General features: G+C 40.2%; 2 protein-coding genes across 5 annotated transcripts in view; one reads left to right on the plus strand and one right to left on the minus strand.

The window, feature by feature from the left end:
* Positions 1-1,944: 1,944 nt before the first annotated feature.
* The window catches only part of LOC307014437 (uncharacterized protein), a 35,898-nt gene continuing 23,194 nt past the window's right edge, over positions 1,945-14,648 (minus strand). Inside the window, exon 4 of the mRNA XM_079642333.1 lies at positions 1,945-2,083. The gene's annotated coding sequence lies outside the window, so the exon portion shown is untranslated. The remainder of the gene's footprint in view (positions 2,084-14,648) is intronic.
* Positions 2,091-14,572, plus strand: LOC307014435 (zinc finger protein 862-like). Of its 4 annotated transcripts, none has more exons than XM_079642328.1 (15): positions 2,091-2,549; positions 2,804-2,883; positions 3,048-3,210; positions 3,320-3,403; positions 3,484-3,920; positions 3,998-4,173; positions 4,273-4,442; positions 4,553-4,791; positions 4,879-5,136; positions 5,220-5,429; positions 5,506-5,736; positions 5,853-6,005; positions 6,073-7,112; positions 7,250-7,393; positions 8,638-14,572. In XM_079642328.1, exons 2-13 carry the CDS (start codon positions 2,806-2,808, stop codon positions 6,247-6,249), a joined length of 2,376 nt encoding a protein of 791 aa, XP_079498454.1. In that variant the 5' UTR covers positions 2,091-2,549; positions 2,804-2,805; the 3' UTR covers positions 6,250-7,112; positions 7,250-7,393; positions 8,638-14,572. The 4 variants fall into 4 exon arrangements, with proteins under 4 accessions (XP_079498454.1, XP_079498455.1, XP_079498453.1 ...); XM_079642329.1 differs by lacking the exon at positions 2,804-2,883 and having other exon boundaries at positions 3,484-3,654; positions 3,745-3,920; XM_079642327.1 differs by lacking the exon at positions 2,804-2,883.

The raw sequence follows: 14,648 nt of genomic DNA on the forward strand, positions 1-14,648 counted from the left end.
GCTCACAGATCCAGACCAAAGCAACAGCACCACAACACTGACTCAATAGCTTTTGTTTCACACTCCAGTACTCTTAAGTGGTTTGCAAACTGCCAATAAACCAAACCGGTTCAAGAACCATTCTTGTGCTTTTCTGGTGCTTAACTGGTTTTTCTCTGGTCTTATCTGGTCCGCCCAATGCTGCTCTTTTGAGAGCATCCGCTCTGACAGCTCTCTCTAGTCTCGACTGGGAAACAGCTAAAAGTCCTTCTGGAGGTAAGCAGCAATTCTACACAATTACACCCAGTCTGAGAGTAAAAGATTTCTCGAAGGTTCGTTTTGCTTTCTTATAACGTAACCTTAAGTTTGCTAGGAGGCTATTGTTACGAGCTAGCTGTCTTAGCTAACAACAGTTAGCAGCTAACGTTTTCTGCAGTTTGTGTTGCCCCTGAAAAACGTGATGTAGTTATTTAAGGGTATGTTAAATTAACGTTATTTTACAAGTTGAGAGAGTTAAGTTGTGTTTAAAATCGTCAATTTAATGCACGTTAGAGGTTTTTAGTTGGACATGAAGTTAGCTAACGTTAGCTAACTCTACCAGGTTAGCATGTTAAGCTGTACTTTCTGTGGCAGATAGCTTAATACAAAGAGGGGTTTTGTGCTTCATTGCAAACTTTTCTTTGTTAATCTGAAACTCTAGGGACAGTTTGTTTCTACTCAACTATACAGACCATTGTTGAGGAGATGCAAAACATACTGTACATGAGTTGGGTCCAACATATACTTTGAGTAATGTTACTTTGCTGCTAAAAATGAAACATCAATATCAGATGAGGACATCACCAAAGTGTGTGAGCCTGTCAGGGGATTTGATCTGTTCTCTGCATGTCGTACACACTGCTCTGGTATTACTTATCTTGTCAAATGTAAGTCTCTTGCTCTTGTCATCGTTCAGGCTTTGCATTTGAACCCCTATGACTGGTTGCGGACTTGAAGGGAACGACTTCCTGGCCTTCCTGACATCCAGGAAAAAGGTGAGATTCTAATACATTTGAATGCCAAATGCAAGTTATTGTTTTTAACTTTTTAAATATGATTGTTTTGGGGCATTTCTGTTGTATTGGACAGAGGCAGTAGAGATCTACTGGAAACAGTGGAGAGGGAGGAGATGATATGCACCAAAAGGCCCAGCCGGATGGTTGCTGCTCCGTGTGGAACGTGTTCTATCAGGTAAAGCACTTTGGTACCCAGTTCTTTATGGTATTGAGTTTGAATTTAGCATTTGGAATGTAATTTCCAACAGTGCATTGTAAAGACTGAAAGATGTAAAGCTTGACATGATTTGGTCTTTTACTTAAGAAGGTGTTTCTCCTCCTGTGTTGTCTTATTTCCTTATCTTTCTTTCAGGTGTAACATCTACCAATGGTTGTACATGACAGAGACCTCCACCACCTCTTTGCTGTCTTACTAGTCAATCCTTCTGATCAGGTCCTTTCCTAAATGGTACGTTTTACAGTTCAGTGTGCGTTAATTTTTCAACTTAATGCTTTACCGCTGTTGAATAAACCCTATATTGTTAGTCATTTTATAAAACTACGATTTGTAAACTTTTTGATTCCAATTACAATATGATTTTTTGTTATAATTGTAAAACATATTTTAACATCCATCAGCAATCAATACAACAAATCATCCAACACAAAATAGAATAAATCAGGACCTATTTCTTTTTATACAGCAGCATGTTTTGGGACTGCTCATTGATGTCATCAAGAGCCATTGAGTCTACCTTTTGTTCAATCAGGAGAGACGTGATGTATGGAATACATGTTTATTATCGGGTCACAATATATAAATGAAACATAATGATGACAGTTTATAACAAGTGAATGAAATGGTGTTTGGCGATTAGGCCCAGGTTTTGTAGGATGTCATTCGGGAAGGGAAGAACCGTTTCCGATGAACCCCCCCGGGTCTAGACACTGGTGGTGGTGATGATAAGTGGTTAGGTCCGGTTGGAAGGGAGAAGGTTGAGCTTGGCCCTGAGTTGGAAGCAGGAGGCGAAGGGGTGGAGGAGGGTTGCGCGTTGCCACCTGGAAGACAGCTGATGGAAAAGGGGAGAGCATATATAGAGGGATTAACAGGTGCGATGATTAGGCTTGTGAACGGAGGGAAGTGATAGGTTAGCTGAGGAGTGGCGCTCCCTATCATTTAGTGAAGGGAGTGAGTACAGTGTTTCCCACACAATGTTAATACTTGGGCGGGCCGCCCAGGTATATTAAGGCCCGCCCAAGTATATTTCGGACCTTTTTTTATTTTTTTTATCCGTCCGCGAGCGACGCCATCTGCGAGTGATTAACTAATGGACAATGAGCCCTCGCTCTACGTCTCCTGTGCCTGTTCGCTCTGCGGTTGATTAACTAGGGGACAATAATCCCCCCCTGTTCGCTCTGCGATCGATTAACTAGTGTATGATCCCTCGCTCGACACCTCCTGTTCGTGCTGCCATCGCGTGGAGGGAAACGAAAAACGGAGAAGACGACGTTAATTTAGAAGACGCGGACACTAAGGTAAAGTAACTATTTTCTCCTTATTGTGTTGCTGTTTTCTGACTTTGGTAGGAGATTCGAATTATTTGAAGTTAGTGGCAACTAAGAGTGTATTTAACGTAACCAGGCCAACTTTGCTGCGTGCAAGTTACGTGTGCTAAATTAAATATAAAAAAGATTATAATTCGTTTTCTCTTCGGGCTATGCCAGTTAGAAGGACACAGATGAACTTTAGCTAAGGTTAGACTGTTAATTTCCCCTGCATTACTCCTCAGATATGAGTATTCAAAAATATTTTAAGAGAATACGGCGTGAGGATGAGGAGGAGAGACGAGGAGAGGAGGAGAGACCACAGGTAACTTAGCCAATGTTAGCATTTTGCTTGCAATGGCAATAATAAATGCATAAGTCTCAATAATGATATATGTCGGTTCATTTGACCTGAAATTATACAATTGCAGTCAACAGTGAGTTGCAATGCAGAGACCAAACTAGATTCAAGCTTGTTTTCAATTCTAGCCGGTGGTCAGTGAAGATGCTGGCACAACTAGTCAGAGTACTGAGGGAGAGGCAGCAGGTCCCAGTGTGGTAGAAGCAGCAGCAGGTCCCAGTGTAGAAGCAGGTGCAGGTCCCAGTGTGATACAAGCAGCAGCAGGTCCCAGTGTGGTACAAGCAGGTGCAGGTGAACAAGCAGCACAGTTCCAAGCATCACAGACACAGACACAGACATAGTATAATAGCAAGGAGAACTCTACCATTTAAATGCAGTAATACCAATGCATTATTTTCAGATTCCAAGCATCGCCACTCAGGATGGAACCCTGATTGGCTTAAAATGCCACAGTTCAAGAATTGGCTCTACCTCACCCAGCATGGTATGAATGGCATTTGCAAGTTCATATTTGTAATAAAACTTATTTTTTGTAAGAATTAACACGTTTTTCTTTTTAAAAAGGAATGTTTTGCCGAATCTGCAGGCAACACAAGCCTCCAATAAAGAAAGGCCCCTTAAAACGGGCTTTCATAGAAGTTGGGATTCTTGTTTTCCGCAAGGATTATATCGAGCGCCACATCTCCTCAGAGCCTCATCAATATAGTGTAAAGCATCAGGTCTCACTTGCATCAGGTATATCATTTTTTTATGTAAAGCTAATTTCTGCAACCTATCAACCATGTTTGGCTCATATAATGAATTATGTCTTTGCCCTTGGTCTAGGCTACTCAGTGATGCAGGCTTTTGAGCCCACAGTTATTATGGAGCATGAGGCCGTCATTGGTGGATTCAAATGCCTTTACTGGCTAGTAAAGAATGAGATGGCTCACCACACCAACTACCCTAAGCTCTTAAGTTTAGCTCAGCTTTTGGGTTGTGATTACTTTGAAAAGCTGAAGGTAAACCTAGTACAAAATGATGCTTGTGAAACTAAGAACTTTAACCAGCTAAATGTTAAATGATCTTTTTTTCTCAGGTGGATCAAAGAAACAATTATCAATCACACAGAATAGTGGATGAAATGCTGGAGATCCTTGCAGAGATAGTAGAGTCGCCTATTTTGGAAGAGATAAGGTCATCTCAAGCAATCAGCCTAGAGGTTGATGAAACCACAGATGTATCTGTAAACCGCCAGCTGGATTTACATGTTAGGTGGGGTATTTTTTAAAGGAATGATGTGCATTTAAATAAAGGCCTAGTTAAACTTAATATTTATTAATATGTGTGAAAACCTATACATTTTTATTTTAGACACCTGGATAAAGAGGGTTATATTTTCAACCACTTCCTTGACCTGGTAACTCTGGAAGATGGGAAAGCTGACAGCGTTGTTGCTGCCATCAAGAGTGTACTACAGAAGAAGGATCTCCCGGTAGACAGGCTCTACGGACTCGGGACAGACGGTGCAGCAGTGATGACGGGTATGGAGTTTATTGTTAAATCTAATGGATTGTATGAAATGTGTATTGTCAGCTGTTATTAAAGGAAAAAAAATGACGCCCTCAACACTGCATTTAATTCTTAAACTTAGGCCGTCTGAATGGAGTGGCAAAGCAGCTCACGGACAGTTTTCCAAAGCTGGTTTCTGTAGCGTGTGCTGCTCACAGACTAGCACTGGCATGCAAAGATGCCTCAAATGCTGTCAGGTATATGGCAAACTTCAGGAACCACCTGCAGGAACTGCACCTATTCTTCCGAAATAGTGCAAATAGGTCAGCCACACTGAGTGCTGCCGCTACCACTCTTGGTCTGAACGACTTGAAAGTCAAGGTGTGTTTTCACCTATTTTCATAATACTATTGTGGTGTCATATTATTTACATATATTTTACTTACCAGTGTTTCTACTTGTTGTTAGGAGGTGAAAGATACAAGGTGGCTATCGCAGCACCTAGCCGTTCAAGACCTCCAGAGGAACCTTCCAGCTGTGCTGGCTGCTCTGGCGGAAGAAGCGAGCACAAGGAAGTGCCCAGTGGCCAAAGGTCTATACACCTTCTGTGCCACATACCGCTTTGTGGCTGCCCTCTACTTTCAGGCAGATGTGCTGCCCCACATTGCAATGCTGTCCAAGGTGTTTCAGAGAGCTGATGTGAACTTTCTCCACATAAAGGAGCAGGTAGATTACAAAAAAATGCATTTGATGCTCCCAGTTATTTGCATTATCCATCCTATTATATTGTTGTCTTTTTCCACATTTAGGTGCCAGTCACACTTGTTACTCTGAGGAGAATTCTGGAGGCAGGCGAGACCCCACTCCCCGGAACGTTCCTTGCTCGCCTACACCAAGACTTGGACAACCCAGGTGGACTTGGGGCGTTTAGCATTGCCGGAGAGGAGGAGAGGATCAGGAGGGGACACGGAATTCTGGAGCGCCCCCGGGAAGATATGTGGGCCAGATTTGTCAGAGATGTAAATACATCCCTTCTTACTTTTACATTCCAATATTTATTTTCCTTGAACTGAAAAATGTATAATATCATTCCAGGTCCTCAAACCTTACATCTGCAGCCTGGAGAGCAACATTGAGAGCAGGTTCCAGCATATTGAAGTGCTGGGGGCCTTCAGTGTCCTGGGTCCAAAGGCAGTTACCTCAAATGATGTAACCAACATTTCAATGTTGCAGACCCTTGCCAACAAATTCATCCCAGGGCAGGATGCCACAGTTATCCAAGAGTGGACCTCCTACAAGCAGCATGTTCTTGAAGGAACATTTAAGGTTGGTAAATACTTAAATTAATATGAACTTGACGGTTAGAATTGCTTGTTTTGACATCTGTAAATGTTTCAATTATACTTTATACTCATTTGCCCTGCCTTGGCTAATCTCTGAAGGACAAGACACAAGCTGAGATCATGCAGCTCCTGGCCAGTGAGAAGGACGAATGGGCAGAAATATACCCAAACCTCAGCCTTCTCTCTTCAGTGGGGTTGGTCATCCCTGTCTCCAGTGTAAACTGCGAGAGGGATTTTTCTACGATGAACAGGGTAAGTGTCATTCCCTGTTGCATGTCATTCTGTATAGTTCATTTAAAACAAACTGTCTGTTTTACAGGTGAAAACTGACATGAGAAACCGACTGAAAGGGGAGCACCTGGCTGCATGTGTGCGGATAGCAGTCAGTGGACCAGCACCAGAGGCGTTCCCATACACACAGGCGTTGGAGCTGTTCTTCAACAAACCCAGACGGATTAAGTGCTCTGACAAACAGTGCCATCTTTGTACAAAATGAATATTGCCATACAGTAATGTAAAGTTAATGAATAAACATGTTGTTAAAACTTGTTGTTTGCCACATGTGTTGCACATCACAAAGCCCGCCCCGCGGTCCGCCCGCACCGCGCTCCGCTCGCAGCCCCCCCCCTGGCACCTTGCCCCCCAAGTATATTTCAGATCTGTGGGAAACACTGGAGTATTGCCATGACGCGCAATACAAGTGATAGGTCTTCCTGCCTGAACTTGCGCTGAGCTTCATTAGTCGGCCTCTTAGAGTGTTTATCATTTCTTTGTCTCTTAACATTCCTATAATCATTAGATTTTTTATTGTTGATATTGTTTTGTTCTTTATTTTTGTTGTGAGAATCACTTTGCAATTGTGTAAGTGCTATATAAATAGTTATACTAATATTATTGTTGTTACCATCATTACTATTATTAATAATGTCTTTGTTTTCTTTATTGAGAAAGAACACTGAGAACACAGCAGCCAAGGTTACAGGTGCATGTGCTCAGTCAGGACAGTTTGAACTGATAAACTGGGTCAAAGTTATGGACCTTGGGAAATATTTCCCCAACAACTACAACAACAGTCTTTCCGTTTATTCCCTCTGTTCTTTAAGTGTATATTTTCCCATTTAATGCTTAAAAACGTTGAATAGCAGCTGCACATGATGCTCTTTTGACCCCTCTTTTAATTTTTTATTTCAGGCTCAAGCTCGGTGTCATCGTTTTGGCCAGTCTAAGGCGGTGAAGGTGTACCGTCTGATCACTAGAAACTATGAGAGGGAAATGCTGGATAAAGCTAGTCTGAAGCTCGGGCTGGACCGTGCTGTCCTGCAGAGCACGAGTGGGAACAAAGAAGGCAACAAAAACGGGGTGAGAAAAAGAAAATCTGTCATATTTCTAGATGCCAAGTCATTTTTGGGTCAGTCGCTGTTGCAGTACGCTTAGTTTAATTTCAAAAAGAGTTTTCTAAATCCACTTGTGTAAATGTCTCTCTGCGTCGCCTTTAGCCGGTCCAGCAGTTCTCCAAGAAGAAGATTGAGGAAAGGAGCCTACGCCCCCATCATGGATGAGAACGATGAAGGCAATCGCTTCTGCTAGGAGGACATCGACCAGATCCTGCAGCGAAGAGCCACCATCATCACCATCACCAGGTATCTTCTTAGCAACACTAGCCACTTGCTCTTTGTGAGATACCAAGTACTTGGTTATTTGAAATGTAATATTGATGATGTAATAATTAAAACTAGGGATGGGTACCGAGCCCCAGTATTAACGGGGCCCAGGGCTGAATTATTAAAGGCCGTGGTACCGTTAAGGTCCAACGTTATCAATCTTTTTATCGGTACTGGAGACATTTAAAAAATAGATGTCATATTTATTATATCTACATAAACATTATATCGCATTCTTACTGTCGCCAACTCCGTTTCTAATATGCAATAAGACTACAAAGTGCGTCTATGATTTATTTTTGATCTTTCCAATCCAGACGAGAGATGTGCGCACACACATGGCGGAGAGAACTCAGCGCCCCGAGGGTAGTTATATGTTACCCGTCTTGAGCATGGATGTATAATAAGAAATGGATACAGCGTCGGAGGAGGGGTCTCGTTCATTCCTATGAGAGCTGCTCATTGGCGCATGAAGTCAAAATGGCCCAACTTTTGAGAGAGCGAAACGTCACAGATTACCTGTCATGCCTGACTGTCAGAGCAGAAGAACCCGTATGTGTGCTCACAGAGCATGCGCCCCTTAAGCCCCGCCCCCGAGCTCACACTCTCGGCTCAGTAGAATTAATGGAGACCGAATGATTGTAATAAGGGCTATAAAATAGTTCATAGAGGGTAGGTTATTTAGTTTCAAAAAAGATTATCCACCGATTTACAGACCTCTCTTTCCCAATGTTAGTCAATGGGAAAAAGTATTTCTGGGCCGGGCGACGTCACAGACTGATAAGGAAATTGTAGTACCACCGTTAATTCGACACAACGAATATTTTCCTCAGAGTCCGGCGCACTTCCTGGGGGCTTGGTCTTGAGGTGGACAATGCTCGTTACCAAAAGTGCAATAAGAGTTTAGCATGTAAGGGCGGTAACACGAGCTATTTGTCTAAACATTTAACAAAAGTGCACCACATTCAGACGGAGCAATGCACCGGGTTCGACTGTCTTTCTAGTAGCTCTGTAGCCCCATCCACGAGTAACGTTTCCACGTCAGCTATATATTATGTATGCTAGCAGCAGCACACAGAGTTAACTCAATGATACAAATATGGGTTAATGATTAGAGGTAACTGAGTTATTTATTTTGTTAAAGTTTCAGCTATTCTGTTTACAGTTCTATCATCACATAATTTAATACGATTTGTTAAAACATTGTTGTTTCTTATTTTCAGTTTGCTTCAAGCAGTGGCTGTACGAGAAAGACGTGGAGGACCAAGAAATGCTGGCCAGATTGGCAAAGACCGGAAGATACATAACAGACAAGATCATGGATATTAACAAGAAAAAGAAAACAAATGTTTATAATTTCTTTGTTGCTGTTTACATTTTGAATTATATTTGTTATTTTTAAATCAAATGCATCTATTTTAGATGATATATTTATTTAGATGTAGGTTTCTTTTGTAATACTATTGTATTAAGTATAATTTATTAAATAAAAATACTGTTATGAACACTATACAATGTCTTTATTTTGATAGTTACCAGAATACATTGTATATTTAATACTAAGCTGGTGATAGATAAATGCTGGTCGGCTGGTATGCCAGCCGACCAGCATGATCCAGCATGATCCAGCATGATCCAGCATGATCCACCAGCATGGTCCATGCTGGTGGATCATGCTGTTCCATGCTGGTGACCAAAACACAACATATGCTGGTCCATGTTTTTTTCAGCAGGAGCGCAACCACACACAAAAAATAACACACTTTATAAAGTCAGGCAACTCTAACCAGGCTTCGTGTGATTCTGTTTATTTGTACCTTACTTTGACCACCCGTTCGCTGTTATTGATCATTGTGGAGAGCAGGCAGAAGTGTTGTTTTGTATTATAGCAGCTATCGGATGGAATCAATACATGGGCTGAACAGGTTGTGCTATCACAAGTACAATCATAATGAAAAGGTAAAATGTGCCTGTAGAAAACGGCTTATGCCACAATAGGATAGCAACAAGTAGTCAAGACAGTCAGTTTAGCTTCGGTTGCTGTTGCATAACTGCGGTCAACTCAGCCGTCTCTCGCGTTCGCTTGGTCAAATCAGCAGCTATTCATTTTTGAGTGCGCAATTAATAGCGCCTTTATGGTAATCGCTGTACAAGAGTAAAATAATGCATGTTTTTTCCTGCTTTATTTGTAATACAAGTCATTTGTACCATAAGTTCTTAATAAAACTGACACTGTTTGACTCAGTCCTAGTTTGACTGCTACAATAAAATGAAGTTTTTACTGTGTACTTTTTGGGTAATGCTCTCTCAAAGCCCCCTCCTGAGAACAACATTATGCCACTTCTGCTTCCCCCTTATTTTCATTTAGTAGTTTGCCTTATTTTGATTCAGTAGTCCTTCTCCTCCTTTTTCTTCCTCTTCTCGAGTAGTCAGTGTGGTGCTATTGCTTTGGTCTGGTTCTCTGGATCTGTGAGCTAACCACGCCCCGTTCATTTGCATATAAGGAATGGAAATGAGTCATTATGAAATACAAGTCACCTGAAATAAATAAATGTGTCATTATGAAATACAAGTCACCTGAAATAAATAAATGTGTCATTATGAAATACAAGTCACCTGAAATAAATAAATGTGTCATTATGAAATACAAGTCCCCTGAAATAAACAAACGTGTCATTATGAAATACAAGTCTCTTGAAATAAATAAATGTGTCATTATGAAATAAAAGTCTCTTGAAATAAATAAATATGTCATTATGAAATACAAGTCCCCTGAAATAAATAAACGTGTCATTATGAAATACAAGTCTCTTGAAATAAATAAATGTATCATTATGAAATAAAAGTCTCTTGAAATAAATAAATGTGTCATTATGAAATAAAAGTCCCATGAAATAAATAAATGTGTATTTAAATGTACATGTATACATATTTATTGCCTCATTTCAGAATTTATTTCATAGGCATATTTATATATATATATATATATATACTGTATATATATTAATTTGAGCTTAAATGGCATTTCATATTCCTGGAGGCTGCCAACGTGCTTTTGGGGGACAGTAAAAATAACAGTAGCATTTCAACAGGTTTCTGATATAATAAAATCTCAAGTTAGATACCGTTATTAATCAGCTGTAAGTTTTAGTTTGTTTGAACTTATTCATTATAATTATTGTACAAAATGGTATAAGAATGCAAACATTAAGATCTGTTCTGTTTAAATTGATTATAGTCTATTATCAATTCAGGTTAAGAAACTAGTGTTGCTTGCATCCTATTTTAAAGGCATTTCTTTTTATACTCCAGTAAAATGCAACAAAAAATGGGTTTGATTCTATTAATCTTGTCTTTTTTATTGCACTTTGGCAGCAGATTCCTGTGTAGCTTCAGATCTGAGTTGTCTTACTAGTAAGCCTAATTTATACTTTTGTAGCCACACTAATTTTATATAATGGCAAAGAAAGGTTTTTTTTTTTTTTTTTTCCTGTGTCATATGTGGCAGCATTGCCACAAGTTCCTCTTCAGAGAGGGTCTTCAGTACAGGTGGCAATATTGTCACCTGCCTGCGCTCATCTCTGAAACCAGACCATGTAAACAGGCTGGTGTTTCTTGCAAAAAATCTTTAAGAGATGACATGAGCAGCCCTACCAGCATTTCCCATGGTGGCCAAAACATTTGTATTTGGTCTTAAATTGTAGTTCAACATTTATTTCCTGTTACTTCTGGACCATGACGGTTGCCCAGCCTTCAACGTTTAACTGAGTGGAATATGTTGAATATGTGTGTGTCAAAATGTTGGCTATATGTTAAGGAGATTTCTGTAGGTTGTGACAGTGCACTGCAACATATTTGATTTAATTTATTTTGGTCTAATCCAGGGTCGGCTTCATGGGGGGTCATTCGCGGGCCATGCCCCCCCAAATGAGTCACTGCCCCCCAAACGCAGGGTGGGCAAACCTTGCCACTTTGCCGTTTTTTTTTTAATCATATAGCCTAGGTGAAAACGTTTCCATTAAAGGTTTTTTTTGTGTGAAATACATCAGAAATAAAGAATACAAATATAAAACACAGCCTGAGGTGTGCTCACTGGTGCTCTCTGATTGGTGTGTTGCTTGACCAATGACCCCCGACCTTTATTTTGTTATCATTGCGTGGCTGTATGTTTAGATCAGGGGTCACCAACCTTTTTGTCACCGAGGGCTACTTCAAGGGTACTGAGTAATACGAAGGGCTACTTGTTTGATACAAACTTCCTGAATAACATAATTGCACGGTTCACCATTAATGATAATATTATTATTAATAATAATCAGAATACATATTAATTTACTGTATGTGAAGGACTGTCTGATCACATGTTAATGTTAATTATTCCTCACAATAATTATTAACAATGATTTACCATTGCTATAGCAACCCCATTGTTTTGTTATGAAAATGTATCTATATTTATACACATTCTCGCGAGATCTATCAGGGGTAGTTGTAATGCTGCGTTCACACCGGACGCGACTTCGCTCTAATCGCTTGAGTTTCACCGCTGCTGCCAGCTGTGTTTACTCGCATCATTCAAACAAGACGCGCTGGCTCGGGAGCTACAACTAAAACAAAATGAACATATTTTACCGTGATTAAATTGTAATACACGTTTCTAAATGATGCCGAAGTAACAACATACTGATACCGTTTAGTAAAAACCATGAATTAATGCTTGACAAGTCTGCAGACAAGACGCTAGGCGAAAAACCTTTTAAAATGCTTGTTTTCTGAATGGAGATTGGGTCGACCAGGCTAAGCTAACGTTGTATATGCTCATTCCACACTCATAACAACGACCTACAGACATAAATAAACCAGCGACTGTATTCGCCATGACACAGACAGTCTGTGGTTTGTACTTGTTTAACTTTTGTCCAGTTTCTGAAAAGATATGAGGAGCTGTGATCTCTGTGTGCTAACTGCTAACAGCTGATGTTTTCTGGTTGAACGTCAGTGGCAGGCTGAGATCCTCACCACTGGTGTGTGTGTGTGTGTGTGTGTGTGTGTGTGTGTGTGTGTGTGTGTGTGTGTGTGTGTGTGTGTGTGTGTGTGTGTGTGTGTGTGTGTGTGTGTGTGTGTGTGTGTGTGTGTGTGTGTGTGTGTGTGTGTGTGTGTGTGTGTGTGTGTGTGTGTGTGTGTGTGTGTGTGTGTGTGTGTGTGTGTGTGTGTGTGTGTGTGTGGTGATGAGGCCCATGAGGCCCATGATCGTAGCTGCTCATGCTAGCTTGTCTCAGCTAAAGGTGGAACGGAGATTTGGTGCGTGGAGTTCAACTCTGAACCTATCTGGGGTCAGAGTTCAATTTCACGCACCAAATCTCCATTTCACTTACATATGTACATACAAAATGTGTGCTTTTAAAATGTTATATTCAATATTGTCATTTTAAAAATTAAAAATGTATTCAATAATTTTTTTAGACAGAGCTCCATGGTGACTTGTGCTATTTTTAGAACATGCACGCGGGCGACCAATTTCCCCCCTGCAGGCGACTTAGTGCCCGCGCGCACCGCGTTGGCTACCCCTGGTTTAGATGAAAGCCCAGTGGCGATCTGTTCATCTGTTACACTGATTATACAGTAAAGCCATCGAAAATAATATGATATACAGTACAGTAAAAGTAGCCTACTTCTGGGTCTCTGTGTTTCATTCAAGCTCGGCTCTGTGTGTGTGTGGCTCGAGTGCATTTTGTGAGTGCGCGAGCGGTAACGTGGAATATTGTCGTTAGCATCTGGTTAGCTAGCTATGCTAACGGATATAAAGAGCTGTTTCTACACCAAGGTGGAGGAGAGTCCTCTCCTGTCAGACTGAGAGGATCTTATAACCTCAGCTCAGTGAGGTAAGGACTCTCAGTGTTTAGATAGTTCACTTTAGTGTAGGTTATCTCAGTGGATCTCAAACGGTTTGGTCACCATTTATCTAAACAAGTATTTGCGAGGAACACCTTTATATTATCATTATAGTTATTAAAGAACAAGAGAATAAATGAAAAACGGTTATGAAATACTATAGGACAGTAACACAAGAATACAGTTTAAAAGGGGAGTGTTTAGTAAAATATCCATAAAGAAAAAGTAAATCTCTGTAGCCTATAGTTCTGTTTCATATGGATGCTGAGAGATGTAGGCTATCCATAGATATCTTAATTTTGCTTTGAAAGTGCACCAGATTGATGCATTTAACTTCAATATTTAAAAAAAAATGTTCCATATGTTCCTGTTTTGGTGGTCGTGCCACAACCGTGCATGTATGCACAAGTCATAGGTGCGCTATACAATAGCACTACACCCCTGCAATGTGTGTGAAAGACAATAGACTTCAACTTCAAAAAACATGCTTTAAAGTTGCGTTGGTGTTTGTGTGTTGGTCGTTGACGGCAGTGTGTGCCCCCCCTTGGTAAATGATTGCCCCCCCATTCGATTGCGGCCCTGCTAATCTATTTTTATTTATCATATTAATATATGTTTAGTATGGTTTTGGAAGTGCGCTCCAACATATTTGTTGATCTTGTTTATAGGTAAAATATTATTTGTTTTAAAGTTCAATAGATGGTCAATGAATAATCGTCAAAATAATCGCGATATCAATTATTGACCCAAATAATCGTGATTATGATTTTTGCCATAATCGCACAGCCCTAATTTAACGTCAGGAAATGTATTTGTCATGTTAAAGACAAGATTAAAACAGGATGCTGTCATATTTTGCATTTCTATTAAATACATCATTTAGATTTTTAAACATTTGACAAAAAAGGAAGACATTTAACTGTAAAGTCAAACAGAACCTAAGGCTCTAATTAATTAATAGAAATTAAAACGGACAAATTATAATCATAAATATATATAAAATAGCAGAGCTGCCAACATTGTGTTATAGAAAGTAGTAGCATGCAGAGCGGAGGAAGGCAATTTTTTTTCCGGCGGGGGGTCCGAGGTCCGCCGAAGCCCCCAGAATGCCCCCTTATTTCATTTTTACTTTACTTATTTCTATTTATCTTTTGTATTCAACTGTTTCTATTTTACTGTAAATTGTATGTATATATAGTTCCCTATTCCTTTTCCTATCACCCTGCTGCTATAACATGTGCAATTCCCTTACAGGATTAATAAAACTTATCTTATCTTATCTTATCAGAAGCCAGAGACTTTACATGCTCTGAGATGCAATCTAGGTCATATTAGGACATGT

This window comes from Notothenia rossii (assembly GCF_949606895.1).
Source record: "Notothenia rossii genome assembly, chromosome: 8".
Taxonomy (NCBI): domain Eukaryota; kingdom Metazoa; phylum Chordata; class Actinopteri; order Perciformes; family Nototheniidae; genus Notothenia; species Notothenia rossii.